The following is a 12,956-nucleotide window of genomic DNA, read 5'->3' on the forward strand; positions in this document are numbered from 1 at the left end:
TGTGACGAGTGCCATGTGAAGGGGTGCTAGTGGCCCTTTAGCAGGGCTGAAGAAGAGGTCTGGGAGCTGTCCACCAGGGTGGGCAAGGTTCTGTAGAGCCCACTTTGAGAATCTCTTGTCTCCATGCAGCCAGGTCCTGCCCACCTATGACAGCCTGGATGAGCCGTCAGTGAAGACCATGAGTTCCATATTTGCCTCCTCCCTCAACGTGGTCACCACCTTCTACGTCATGGTAGGAACCCATCTGTGCCCTCTCCTCTCTGGGGTTGCATCAGCACGAGGTTCCAGCCCTTGAGACCTTCACTCTGCACAGCAGGTGCTTTCCCCTTTCCCATTCCAGCGTCTGGAGGTGCACTGCATGTGCAGTGACCCAAAGCAGGTCCTCTCAACCTCAGTCATTGCAGGGCTGGCCCTGCCAACCCCTTCCACCCCAGGCTATGTTGACATCTTTCAGTCAGAGGAACCCCAGCACCTCAGCAACAGGGCTGCCCCCAGATCACTTTAACTGAGGAACTCTGCTTCCCCTCTCCCAGACTTTTGTTGTTCAAAACACAAACGGGGTGTGTCCATTGAAGAGAAACGAGGAGGCATGAAACAGCAGAGGGTACCCTCAGGTCCAACCCGTAGGTGCATTCAGTGTTGTGGTAGATTTTGCTTGAAGTCTTCTTACTGCTCCAATTTTTGTCTTTTAGCAGGATTATAAGTAGGTTAAGGTTATGGCCTCTTTCCCTCGCCTTCAGGCTTTTGTTGTTGTTCTAGTTAATTATGAGTGGTCTCTGGCAAGTGTCAACCACTCCCAAGCCTACCTCTGTAAAGGACCTTGGTACCCTGGTTGTTTTGGAACCAGGTTAAGAGTGGCCTCTGAAGGGCTTGGGAGCACTCTGGTGCCTGCCTTCCATTCAGGCAGCTCCGTTTTCTCCTCCCTGTGGCCCTGTCGGGAAGTGTGCTGAGCTCCTCATTTTTAGCATTTTAAAAGGCCTCTGCTTGTCAGAGGAGGACGTTTTGCATACTAGGAGCTGAGTGGCCTTTTTGTCCTTGGCAGACCCTCTCCTGCACCAGCTTCCTTGGGAAGGAGCTTGAGGCCATTCTGGCAACCCCGCTCTCCACACCTCTGCCACATTGCTATTTCCTCTAACAGGTGGGGTTTTTTGGTTACGTCAGCTTCACTGAGGCCACTGCAGGCAACGTGTTGATGCACTTTCCCTCCAACCTGGTGACAGAGATGATCCGCGTGGGCTTCGTGATGTCAGTGGCTGTGGGCTTCCCCATGATGATCCTGCCATGCAGGCAGGCCTTGAACACGCTGCTTTTTGAGCAGCAGGTATGTTCTTGGGGTGTCTTCCACTGCTTGTGCTCATTCTGTTTTCCTAGGTGGTGGTAGGGGGTGCTTTTCCTAGTTAAAAATAAGCAAGCTTCAGTGGAAACAGTCTTTCTGTAGAGTTGTGTGCGTGTGCTGGGGTTGAACCCAGGGCCTTGCACACGCTAAGCACATGCTTAACCACTCCAGCTCCCAGTAGGCAGTATTTAAGTCAACTTTGGAAGAAAGAGCACTAAAGATGGGCTTTGGAGTCAGCCCACGTGTACCTGAAGCTTAGACTGGCATCTGATTTCCCAACTTTGATGCTGTATTTAGAATTAGCAGAACAGAAACAGCATTTTGCTTCTTCTTTTTTTTTTTTTCTTTTTTTTGCAGTACTGGGGATTGAACTCAGGGCCTTGGGCTTGCGGGGCAAGCACTCTACCAACTGAGCTATCTCCCCAGCCCAGCATTTTGCTTCTGAGTGGGCCTGGGGAGGGCTGGAGGAACCAGGTGACTGGCCAGTGCTGACAAAGATCAGAGCCCGCATTCTTTTCACTTCTGTGTGACTTGGAAGTCTTAATTTAACATAGGATTTCTGCACTATTATGTGTATGGAAGAGAGCTGCCTAGTCCTTTACAAGAAAATTTCTCAGGGCTGAAACAAAAAGATTCTGTTGTCAAGCTGACAAAGTTGTTCTTGTGACACTTGGGCCCAAGTCACTCTCCAGAGTGTCAGCAGGAGCTCTGCACCCCCTACCTGTCCAGAGATGCCATCCCTTCCTTCCGAGCCTAGCAAAATGGTCTGTGCCGACTGGAAGCTTCTTTGTGGCAGCATATTCTGCCCTAAGTCTTTGAGCCCCATCTGTCTTGTTCACCAGGACTCCTGGTGGCCAAGGACACAAAGTCATTTGAATTGCTTATGGCAAGGGGTTTTTTAGTGGTCCCAGAGAATGCATGGGAGAGTCCAGCAGGCAGACTGGGGAGGGAGGTTGGCATAGGACTCCTCACTCGTGAAGCCAGGGACATGGCTGTGGCAGAGCTGCAGCTCTTGTCTCCTCCTTGTGGACTCTGGCATCAGCAATGGCAGAGACTTAGTCCCAGAGACCAAGTGCCCTGCATGTGCTGGCACTCTGGTCCACCTCTGCTCGCATTCAGCTGTACGCCAAGCAAGTCAGGGCTGAGGACTCTGGCTCTTGCGGGGTGAAGGTGAGGCCTGCTCATCTAGCTGTGGAGTCCCCCTGGCTTACCCCACTCTGCCTCCACCTGTGGGTTGCTGAAGTCCATCTCTCACTTTGTATCACCATGGCATTTGTGTGTTTGCATATAACATGTTTTTATAATTTTTTGTAAAGTTAAAAAAAATCAACAGTGGTATGAAAGGCAGTATCAAGGAAGAAAGTTCACCTGCAGCCCTCCCGGAGCACCGTGCAGCTGCTTCCCACCCCTCGTGGATCTGATTATGGGAGCGCAGCAGTGTTCCCCTAGCTCCTGGTCCCTCTGACTTCTGTGGGTGTGCAGACAGCTTTTCTCTGAGATTCCTGGGAAACCATAGAGCCTGCACCCCATTGTGGATGGCTGCTGGTTGCTGACCTTTCCCGCTTGACCTCCTTGGGTAACTGGCTCATGAGTGTGCTCACATTCCCCTCTTCCCCTTCTCTTAGAGTATTTCTTGGTAAATTAGTAATACTGGGACTCCTGGGCTGTAAACCTAAAGCCTTGGACAAATTGTTGTCCCAGAGTCAGAGATTGTGGCTCCAGCTCTCTCAGTTCATCCTGTGTCAGTCTATTCTGAAAATTGGTGCTTTGAAATTCTAGTTCTGGAATGTTCTGCAGTTCCAGCCCAGAGATCATTATGGGCAGCCCTTCCTGTATGTTTACTCATGTGGTCCTCACTGCAGCTTGATGAGGAGATGTTTCTCTTTGTGGGGGAAATTGAGGGGTGAATGGCAGAGCCAGGATCTGAACCACGTAGCCTCGGGGTCCTGGGCAGGGGGGTTCTAGGGCCAGCTGCCTCTGCCCTTCCACCTGGAAAGGCATTCTTTGTTCTGCACGTGGCATGCATGAAGCTGGGTGCAAGGGGCTCTGCCACTTTATACGCCTCTCCTCTTTTTTTCTTCTTCCTGAACTTTGAAATTGTTGTGTGCTCATCATGCGTCTTTCAGAGATGACGGTAACATAGCCAGGTGCGTGGGACTGTGCGCTTGTGGAGAAGGGCCTCTGCCTGTGCTCCGAAGCCTGCGCTTGGGAGATGCTGAGCTGCCTCCCTGGGGACTTGGTATTCTGTTGTCCACACTTGGTGTTTCCTTTAATAATCTCTCTGTGGCTTTGCTCTAAAAGTGAAAAGGAGAATGAAAGAACTTGATACTAAGGTCTCTAGGTCAGGTTTTAGGATGGATGGTTGGTACCTGGGTGGAGAGCACCCCTACCTTCCTGCATCCTGCAGCTCCCCCGAGGCAATGGCCCGGTTCAGCCACACTGCAGGGCTTACCTGCCAGTAGCTCCCTCCTGCCAAGGGAGCCTGCTGTAATTGTCAGAGCCCAGGACGGCATTGCTCCTCAGGAGAGTGGTAAAGGAAATCAGTCCTTTCAAACCTTTTATTTTCTTCCATTCAGCAAAAAGATGGGACCTTTGCTGCTGGAGGCTACATGCCTCCTCTCCGGTTTAAAGCACTCACCCTCTCGGTTGTGTTTGGAACCATGGTTGGTGGCATCATGATCCCCAATGGTAGGTAAGGTGGGTGGCCCCTCCTTTCTCTTCTTTCTACTCTGTTCTGGACATTCCACAAAAGGCCCAGGTGTCCCTGCCCTATGTCTTGGCATTCAGCCAAGATTCCAGGCCATCCTCTAGCCCTAGAAGCCCAGAAATTCCCAGGCTATTTTTTCCCTTGGCTCACAGAGAAGTAAGGGATAGCATTGGCAGCCGGATGGAGCAGCAAATGTGTGTCGACACCAAGCAGTTCAGCACCTGGGCAGACACTCCAGAGCTGGGACACGGGCCCAGTTTGTAAAGTGAATGACTGTAAAGCTGCTCCTTCCTTACTGTAACTGTTGACTGCTGAATTGTCAACATGGTATCCAAGGGAAGGTCAGAGGCAGCACTTTCAGTATCCAGATGCACCCCCTCCCTAGCAGACATGGTGGGTGGAGCTTGTCACCAGACAGGAACTTGCAGGTTCCCACTCCAGAGGCCACCTGTCCAACTCCTTGCTGAGAATTGTACTTGGCCAGCACACTTCTGCCCTTGGCTTTCATGTGTGTGGTAGGACTGGTCACTAGGTCACCTGTGAAATAACAGGCAGTGTGACCTAGGCCATGTGGAGTCAGCATCTGATTTTGCTAGGAAATTCTGGATGACTGGTCCTTTAAAGATCGGCAGCCAAAGAAACCTGCACTGAGAGTCAGATCAGCCAGGCAGAAGGAGCCTGGTTCGTGGAGCCCTCTGCACAGTGGCTGCCTTGCTCCTCACTGACAGCCTTCACATTCGTACTGCTCACCTGCAAGCTGCTTTGCTCTTTCTGGCTCACCCTTGCTGTTGTATCTCTTCCAGTGGAGACTGTCTTGGGTCTCACCGGGGCGACGATGGGGAGCCTCATCTGCTTCATCTGCCCAGCTCTGATCTACAGGAAGGCCCACAAGAATGCCCTTTCCTCGCAGGTGAGTGTCTGGCCAGCCAGGCTGGCTTGGGAGAGGAGACAGTGGGAAAGAGCCCCTTCCTTAGTGTTCAGATGGACTCTGGTTTTGTTTCCTAGCACAAGAGGCACTTGGTTAAGGAGGTGTGCAGCCAGGCAGAGCAGTCTTTGCCCTCAGTGCCCATGAGCATTGGTGCTTCCCAGAGCTTACCTTACTACCTGGTGCTGGGTGCTTCACAGCCTGTCCCCCCATATATGTCCATGTTGGCAAGGCAGCATGCTGGAATAGAACCCAGACTCAGACATGCTAGGCAAGTACTCTACCACTAATCTGCACCCCAGCCCCCATTTTGCTTACCCTCTTGAAGGCTGCTTCTCAGCTGTGCATATGAATATCTAGAGCTGTGTTGCTGTGAGGAGCTGCTTCCCAGGCTTCCTTCTGGGAAGGCTTTGTGGTCCAGTCTCCCAGGGAGCCTGTCTTCAGCCTTTGCTGCTGCAGATCACCTGTCATGGACATATCAGTGTGTGCAAGAATGTGTCTGCAGGAAGCATTCTGGAAATGGGATCCTTGGGCCTTCTGCCCAAGTGCCTGGTGACCTCATGATACCACCTCCTTGCCTTCCTCTTTCTTGTCTTCCTGGAGTGAACCTGAACATCTTTTTGAGAGTTTGGAAGCCATTTACTTTTCTTTCCCTGTGGACTCATGCTTTTGCTCACTCTTAATGGAGCCGTTGACTTTCTTACTGATGTGTATTGGTAGGTATATAGCTTGACCCACCTTTGCAAAGTGTGCCCAGCCTCAGAACCACCTTCCAGGGCAGGTGGAGAACATTTTGGCACCCAGAGTTTCCCTCGGACACCTCTTGGCCATCCACCCTTGTGGACCAGAGTTGCTGCCATCTGTCTGCTGACATTTTAGAATGATTTTGTCCTCAGTTTGACTTAAACAGAACCTCATGGCGTGTGTCCTTGGTTGTTGGCCCCATGCTGGGCCTCAGGTCTGAGCTCACCCTGGGCCTTCCGGAGGTTCCACTGTCCTCACTGTGTGGTTCCCCTTGCATGCCGTCAGCACTCGCTCCCTTGGCAGGACAGGGAGCTGCTAGTCTGCTGTGCTGAGCGTTCTTTGGTGCCCGTGGGTGTGTGGCTTGCTGCACACCTGGGAGGAGGTCCTGCGTGTGGCCTTGGGCTTTGGTAGGTCCTGCCGAGTGGGCTTTGGTTTTCCACAGTGGCACCTCCAGGAGCATTGAGAGTTCCACCACTTCCTGTCTCCTGCCCCTTTTGAGAGCTGCCCTTCTGATGCCCCTGGTTTGGATGTTTGTAGCCCCTGCCCTACTGATGACCTCATGCACCTTTCCATGGGGCTGAGCCACGTGGGGGTCTTCTTTTGTGACTGCCTTTCAAGTCTTGTTTTTTTCCTACTCGGTTGTCTTTTTCTTACTGATTTGTAGGGATTTTTAAAAAGTAAATTCTAAATGTAAGTCCTTTTTCAGAAACTATATTACAAATGTTTTATCTTACTCTTGGTTACCCTTTTGCTTTTTTATTAATATTTTTAGTTGTAGATGGGCATAATACCTTTATTTTATTTATGTATTTATTTTTACGTGGTGCTGAGGATGGAACCCAGTGCCTTACACATGCCAGGCAAGGGCTACTGGGACAACCTCAGCCTCCTACCTTTTTGCTTTTATAAGGACATGAAATGTCCTTAGATGAACAGAAGTTCTGAAATTTAGTGTGGTCCAGTTTATGGATCTTTTTTCCCCTTGATGCTTTTTGGTTCTTGGCTACCTTAGGTCCGGAAGACAGCTGCACTCTGAAGGCTTTTAATTCTGTCTTTCACAGATTTACATCTCTCTTCCACCTGGAGTCAGTGGGTGTGGGGCAGGGCTCCTGCCGCCCTCCAGCTGACCCTTTTCCCATGCCTGTCGCCCTCAGCCCCCTACCTACAATGAGGCTGTTGGGGACCTCTCTGTCCTGTGCCAGCATTGTCCACTTCAGGACTGCAGCTCTGCAGGGTGTCTCGATGGCAGGCAGTTGGAGTCCTCCCACTTCATTCCTCTTTACAATGTTCTTTCCTGTAGTTGACTCTTTGCCCTACTAAATCTTAGAATGGCTTATCAGCTTCCTTGAAAATGACCTTTTGAAGTTTTCATTGGGGTTGTATTAAAGAGTAGATGGAAGAATTGAAATCATCCTTCAATTCACAAAATTTTCTGGTTTCCATTGTGATTTCTTCTTTTACCCATGGCTTCCTTAGCCTTCCAAACTTCAGGATTTCCTAGTGATTTTTTTTTTTTTTTTTTTTTGCTGCTTTCTAGCTTTGTCCCAGTGTGGTTTGGTAGTACACAACAGAGAACAGGCAGCCCTTCTGGGTGAGGTGTGTGACCTGGCACAGGTCAGTTCCGCAGGCCTGTGCGACCATGGCTCTGCACCTCTCGGCTGGGTGTCCCATGCGTGGCTTGGGTGGGGTTCCTAAGTAACGGGTGTGTAGTGGGCGTGCGTGTGCTGGTTGTTGGTGTTGTTTCTCACTTAGAAGGTGTGGGGACTCCTCTGACTTTGGTTGGCCTTATTTGTACTTGTATTTCTCTCGGTTATTGCTTCTTAGTTTGTCATTGGAACATGTGGGCTCCGGTTGGTCATACTGTCTGTCGACTTGATGCTTCCCTTGTGAGGGTCCTGTTGTCTGTGGGGCTTTCATGAGCTAACCCCAGCCACACTGTGAGTAGTTGCTTGCTCACTCTCTCCTTGTGGTCTCTGTGCTCTTCTGAGTTGAAGGCGTGTCTCTTTTAATGGCGTGTTATTGGGTTTTGTTTTCTTAACGGGAGTCTGTTAGTTGGAGTGTTTAAGACTGTTCACAGTTAATATGATTACTGACTTGAGGAAGAAGCTTTTGTCTTACTCTTTGTTTTTTGTTTCATCTGTTCATTTCCCATCTTTTTCTTTTGATCAGTAAAGCATGCAAAGTTTTTACTCTTTTCCCTCTTGTGGGTACCTTTCTAACCTAGTGGTCACATTAGATACTGTGACTCTTTGACTTCGTCAACTGTGAATTCCTTTTTATAGCCACTTTCCAGACAAGGCGAGTGTCCCACAGTAGTATCACCCCATTTGCCCTCCCTGGCCTTTGGTGCTGCTGTATTTAATTCTATGCATATTTAAAGCCCCACGTTACTGTTGTTTCAAATGCAGACAGTTCTTACGATGGCTCAGCTTAGAGTTCTCCACGTTATGGTGGTGTGAGAGCAGTACACATTTAGTAGAACCCATGCTTCATGTTTTGAATTTGCTCTCTCTCAAGCTGGCGCTGCCTGGCATGTTGCTCCCATGATGCTGGGCAGCACCATGGCGGCTCACCGTGAGCTGCACGCTCAGCAGGGCACTGCTGATGCTTTGCTGTGCTGCCAGCTGGGGTGTCACTAGGTCAGAAGGATTTGACACATTGGTGGACCTAGGACAGTGTCAGCATGGCTTGGGTTTATCAGGACGTGACCCCACTGTGTGTTGAGAAGCACATGTGATCAGTCTTAATGCTTGAGCTCCTCTTTGTCATCTGGTCCTGTCTTCTGGTGTGCTTGGTATTGTGCAGCCATCGAGGCCTGCAAAAGCTGAGTGGTGCCAGCGACCGTCCATTGAACAGCTGAGGCAGCCCCGTTCTGGTTGCCCCACCTCTGGGATCTCAAGCACACTGGCCCTACAGGTTGCTGGGTTGTCCCCTCAGCTTATTCTCCTGGCACACTCGGCTTGCTCAGTCCTTGCTTGGCCCTCTGCGCGGCTCGTAGCCACATGTGCCTCCAGGAGAGTGGCGTATAGAAGGTGGTGTGGCAGCCTCTTTGGGGTTTCCTTCTCCCCGCCCCATCCTCCTCCCTTGAGTCTACCTGCGTCCTCTGCTGCCCTGCACTGCCTCACTGTGGCAGCTCTGGTCCTAAGTGCCATGGGCAGTCAGCCTGGCCTTTCCAAGTGCTGTCCTGTTCCATGGGTCTCAGCCTCTCTGGTCCAAGCTGCTAACGGCTGTTCCCCAGTGCTTCGGTTGGGTGACTTTGGGTTTTGTCTGGCTTCTGTGGCTAAGTGGGAAGACCAGTTGAATACCAGTTCTTGCTGGGGCTTGAGGCAGAAGTTCCTTAGTGAGATTGAGGAAGGTGGCCTGTTGCCTCTCCGATCGCAGATGTTGTCCCAGTTTGTCATGTCCTCCAGATTTTAAGTACATCAGGCTTTCTTTTCTTTCTTTCTTTTTTTTTTTTTTTTTTTTAAATATATAGTTACAAAGACCTTCCCCATGCCAGGATTATTTAAAAAAAAAATTCCTCCATCATTTTGTCTAGTACTTTTATGACTTCATTTTTTTCATATAAATGTTTGATCCATTTGTGTTTTATTTTGGTGTGAGAAGCAAACTCTAGGTACTACTTTTTGTCTAGATGGTGCCTCATTGTAGAACTAGGTTTATTCCAGTAGTCCTCCCTGGGATGAAATGTTAACGCTCTCACGTGTGAAACCCTGGTGCTCCTGGGGCCTGGTGGGCTGGCCCTGCCTTTCCTTGTGTCGATTGCCACAGCTGCTACAGTGCTCGCTGCGTTCCTACCTGTCCCACTCCAGACCTAACCCCTCCTCCAGTTCTAACCCTCCTCTTGCTCTTAATGAATTTTCTGGATATTCTTGTTTGGTGTGTCCTTATGAATGTTTGTATCAGCTGATCTGATTAACAAAAATCAGTCCCACTGTTTTGGTCTAGTTGGAATTCATTGAAGCTTTAGATTAATTTAGGAGAATTTATGTCTTTATGCTTCATCTGATCTGCACTCTGCACCCAGGAGCTGCCCTCTTCAACAGATGGGTGTGGGTTCATGTGTTCACAGGCCCCTGCAGGGCCTCCCTCTCGTCTCCTGCTCTCCTCCATGGCTGCTTGTCTCTTGTCATGCCTCCTGCGTTGCTATCTTCTCTGTTGGCTTTCCTAACCAGTTCTTTGTATGTAGGGAAGCTGCAGATGTTCACAAATTATTTTTTACCTGTTCACCGTATTGAACTCTCACTGGATCTCTGGTTCTTGACCTGTAGCTAATGATAATTTCATCTTCTCTTTCCCATCGTCCCTTGTCCTCATCTGCCTGTGTTGTGTGTGCCTGCTGGGAGGTGCTGGCTGAGTCGGCAGCTCCCCTTCCCACTCATCAGGGATGTCTTCTAGTGTGTGTTCAGCCCAGTGTTCTTGGCTTGGTGGCATAGGAACAAGTACAGGTGGGCCCAGGTCCAGTGCACATGAACACTAACACATATGGTGTCCTGCCAGAGACCTACTGTGCCCTGCCCGCTTTACTGCATTTCTTAAACTCTAGAACATGTGCTAAATCACCGGAACTTCTTTTTGGCCGAGCTGGGGAGACCCTGAAGTTCTCCTCTCCCTGGGAGCTGCCTGCCAGCTGCCATTGCATCTGGAATGGGCCATTGGACCAACTGACTGGGGTGTGCCAGAGTTGTTAGGTTGAAGTGCTCTCTGGGAATGTGCTGAAGCCGGTACCCCACTCAGGGCCAGACCTCTCAGGAACTCCAGCTGCTCCCTCTGAGGGACAGGCCCAGAGTCAGCGCCTGGCTTCCTTGAGCTTTCTCTGCCTTGGTGCTTACTCTCTGCATAGTTGTGAGCATTGTGGGCAGCTGACCAGTGTGCAAAGGAAGGAGCGTTCTGAGAAGAGTAATTCCCAGAGCGTTCCCAGAAGAGTAATTGGAAAGCACGAAAACAACCAAGTGAATCAAAAGAAACCCTGTCTGCCCCTATGAATTCCATTTTTTTGTCTTAGAAAACCAGAGAGAGTTCTTTTCAATCTTAAGTGAGGACACCTCCAGTTCAACTGGTAGATCTGACTTGGGGCTGCCCTGAAACCAGTGGGACTCGGGCAGGAACTGGAGGGGATGCACTTAAAAGGACAGTCCCTAGGGCAAAGAAGGCCAGCCCAGGGAGGCAGAGGAGGGGCCCCCAGGGCAGGAAGCCTTGTTCTTAGAAAGGTGCCGGTGCACACTGGGGCTGTCTCAGATGACCCTGGCTTCCAAATTGAGCCACAGGGCTGCATAGTGGCCAGAACCCCTGCCTCCAGGTGTTTGTTCTGTCACCGACTTGTGTGTCGCCCATACAGCAAAAGTGAATGTTTTGTCCCCACCCCTGTGGGTTGTCTCTGCACTGAGTCAGCCCCTCTCTGCTGGAGGCCTCAGGTCACTCCACAAGGCATGGGTGCTGCATCAACTGTGTAGACTGTGGTCCCAGTCAAGGCCCTGTATTTTCCAGGCCTGAGCAGAGACTTCCAAGATGGATTTGCACCTCTCCCAGCTGGCTCTGTGGCTGTGTAAAGATGTGTTGCTGCCAGAATCTCAGTCAGCAGGGTGCTCTGAGATAGATGTCTGGCAGGCAGGATTCCACTTATCCACTGGGTCCTTTGCTTCAAAAGCAGCTCTTCTGCCATGTGTGAAGCTGTACGGCTTGGCGCAGTACTAAGAGGCTAGACTGGGGCCCCAGAGGCCAGGCTGGGTTCCTTCCTGAGCCTGAGGCTGCACTTGGCCAGCTGCCCCCTCCCCAGTGGTTCCATCCCCACTGAGTGTTAGAGCTCAGAGATGCATTTTCTTTCTTTCTTCCTCAGGACTCCCGAGGGAACCATGATGACTCCTTTGCACATGGTTAGCAGTTAGACTTCATACATCTCAGAGTGAGGACCTTCTGCCCTTGGTGGCCTTTGCCTGACATCTTTTTTTTTTTTTCAGTACTGGGAGTTGAACCTAGGGGCACTTAACCACTGAGCTATATCCCCAGCCCTTTTTATATTTGATTTTGAGGCAAGGTCTTGCTGAGTTGCTGAGGCTGGCTTTGAACTCTCAATCCTCCTGCCTCAGCCTCCCAAGCCACTGGGATTATAGGCGTGCACCACTGCACCCAGCTCTGACATCTTTGTGCCGTCAAGTAGAAGTTTGACAGGGAGCCTTGAAAACGGAAGGCCTGGGGCAGCCTTGATTTAAGACAGGCCACGAGGGCAGGGTGGAGGTCATGGGTCTGCCATCTGATGTCTTCAGTGCCGTGCTTGCCTGAAGTCACCCACTGGGTCACCCACTGGCAGCTTCTGGACACTGTCGCCATGCCTCAATGCAGGGAGGGATGATCTCAGGAGGTGGATATTTCCTCCTTATTATCCTAAGAAAACCTTGCTCACTGTCAGACGCCATCCTGTCTGTAAATGTCTTTGCAGATATTCAGGCAACAGCTGAGGCTGGGTCTCCACAAACTTTTAGGAAAATACTTTGGGCACAGTGGGATCAGGAGCTCTTGATCTCTGTGCATGGTAGAGCTTCTGAGTTCTCCGTCCCAGGGACTCAGTTCAGACAGTGTCCCCCTTGCACCTGGACAGCCCTGCTATTGCCTGACAGGCTGGCTGGCTGCACTTACTGCTTGTGGGCCTGTGGGCTCTGCAGGAGCCCTGCACATCCATGAGGCAGACTGGGACTGGTCCCCTGCACTCCAGGGCATTTGTCAGTGTGGGAGCAGCTTACGGTGTCAGGTGACAGAAGCAAGTGGACTTTTCCCTGAGGTGTTTCTGCTAAGTTAGTCAGGACCCCTCTTTGGAGTCCTCTTCCCCTGTGGAAACCTGCCTTCTGTGGTTGTCAGACCCAGGCGGCCTCACCCTTGCTGAGCTGCTGTTTTTTCAGGCAGCCTGCCTTTCAGAAGAGGGTTTGGAGTTATGGCTCTGAGATCTCAGGCAGTTGATGAGTGAGGGTCCCTTCAGTTGTGCAGGAAGGCCCCTCTCTGGCCACTCTTGCAGAACCACAAAACCAGGAGTTTCTGCCCCCTGGAGGGTTGAGTGGACCAGGCCAGGTGAGAAGCAGCAGCACCCACTGCCAAGGCATCACAGATATGTGGGCAGAGGGTTGGCCCTGCGTGTGCACATGTTAAAGCAGCCTGAGTTGCAGAGAGTTGGAGTTATGTGCAGAGGACTTTGTGGTACTGCAGGCTTCGTGATCGACCTTGGAGTCCTTCAGGAGGAGGCAGGGCCCCTTGAA

The 12,956-nt window shown here is 50.9% G+C and overlaps 1 protein-coding gene across 6 annotated transcripts in view; it reads left to right on the forward strand.

Annotated features, from left to right (window-relative positions):
- The window catches only part of Slc38a10 (solute carrier family 38 member 10), a 39,817-nt gene that overhangs the window by 14,913 nt on the left and 11,948 nt on the right, over nt 1–12,956 (forward strand). For 5 of the 6 annotated variants that reach the window (XM_047544077.1, XM_047544078.1, XM_047544079.1 and 2 more), the window contains 4 exons: nt 130–232; nt 1,139–1,321; nt 3,913–4,024; nt 4,847–4,953. In XM_047544077.1, coding sequence (XP_047400033.1) covers nt 130–232; nt 1,139–1,321; nt 3,913–4,024; nt 4,847–4,953 — 505 coding nt within the window. The remainder of the gene's footprint in view (nt 1–129; nt 233–1,138; nt 1,322–3,912; nt 4,025–4,846; nt 4,954–12,956) is intronic. The other variant, XM_047544080.1, reaches the window with a different exon arrangement.

Source organism: Sciurus carolinensis, chromosome 3, assembly GCF_902686445.1.
Source record: "Sciurus carolinensis chromosome 3, mSciCar1.2, whole genome shotgun sequence".
NCBI classification, from domain to species: Eukaryota; Metazoa; Chordata; class Mammalia; order Rodentia; family Sciuridae; genus Sciurus; species Sciurus carolinensis.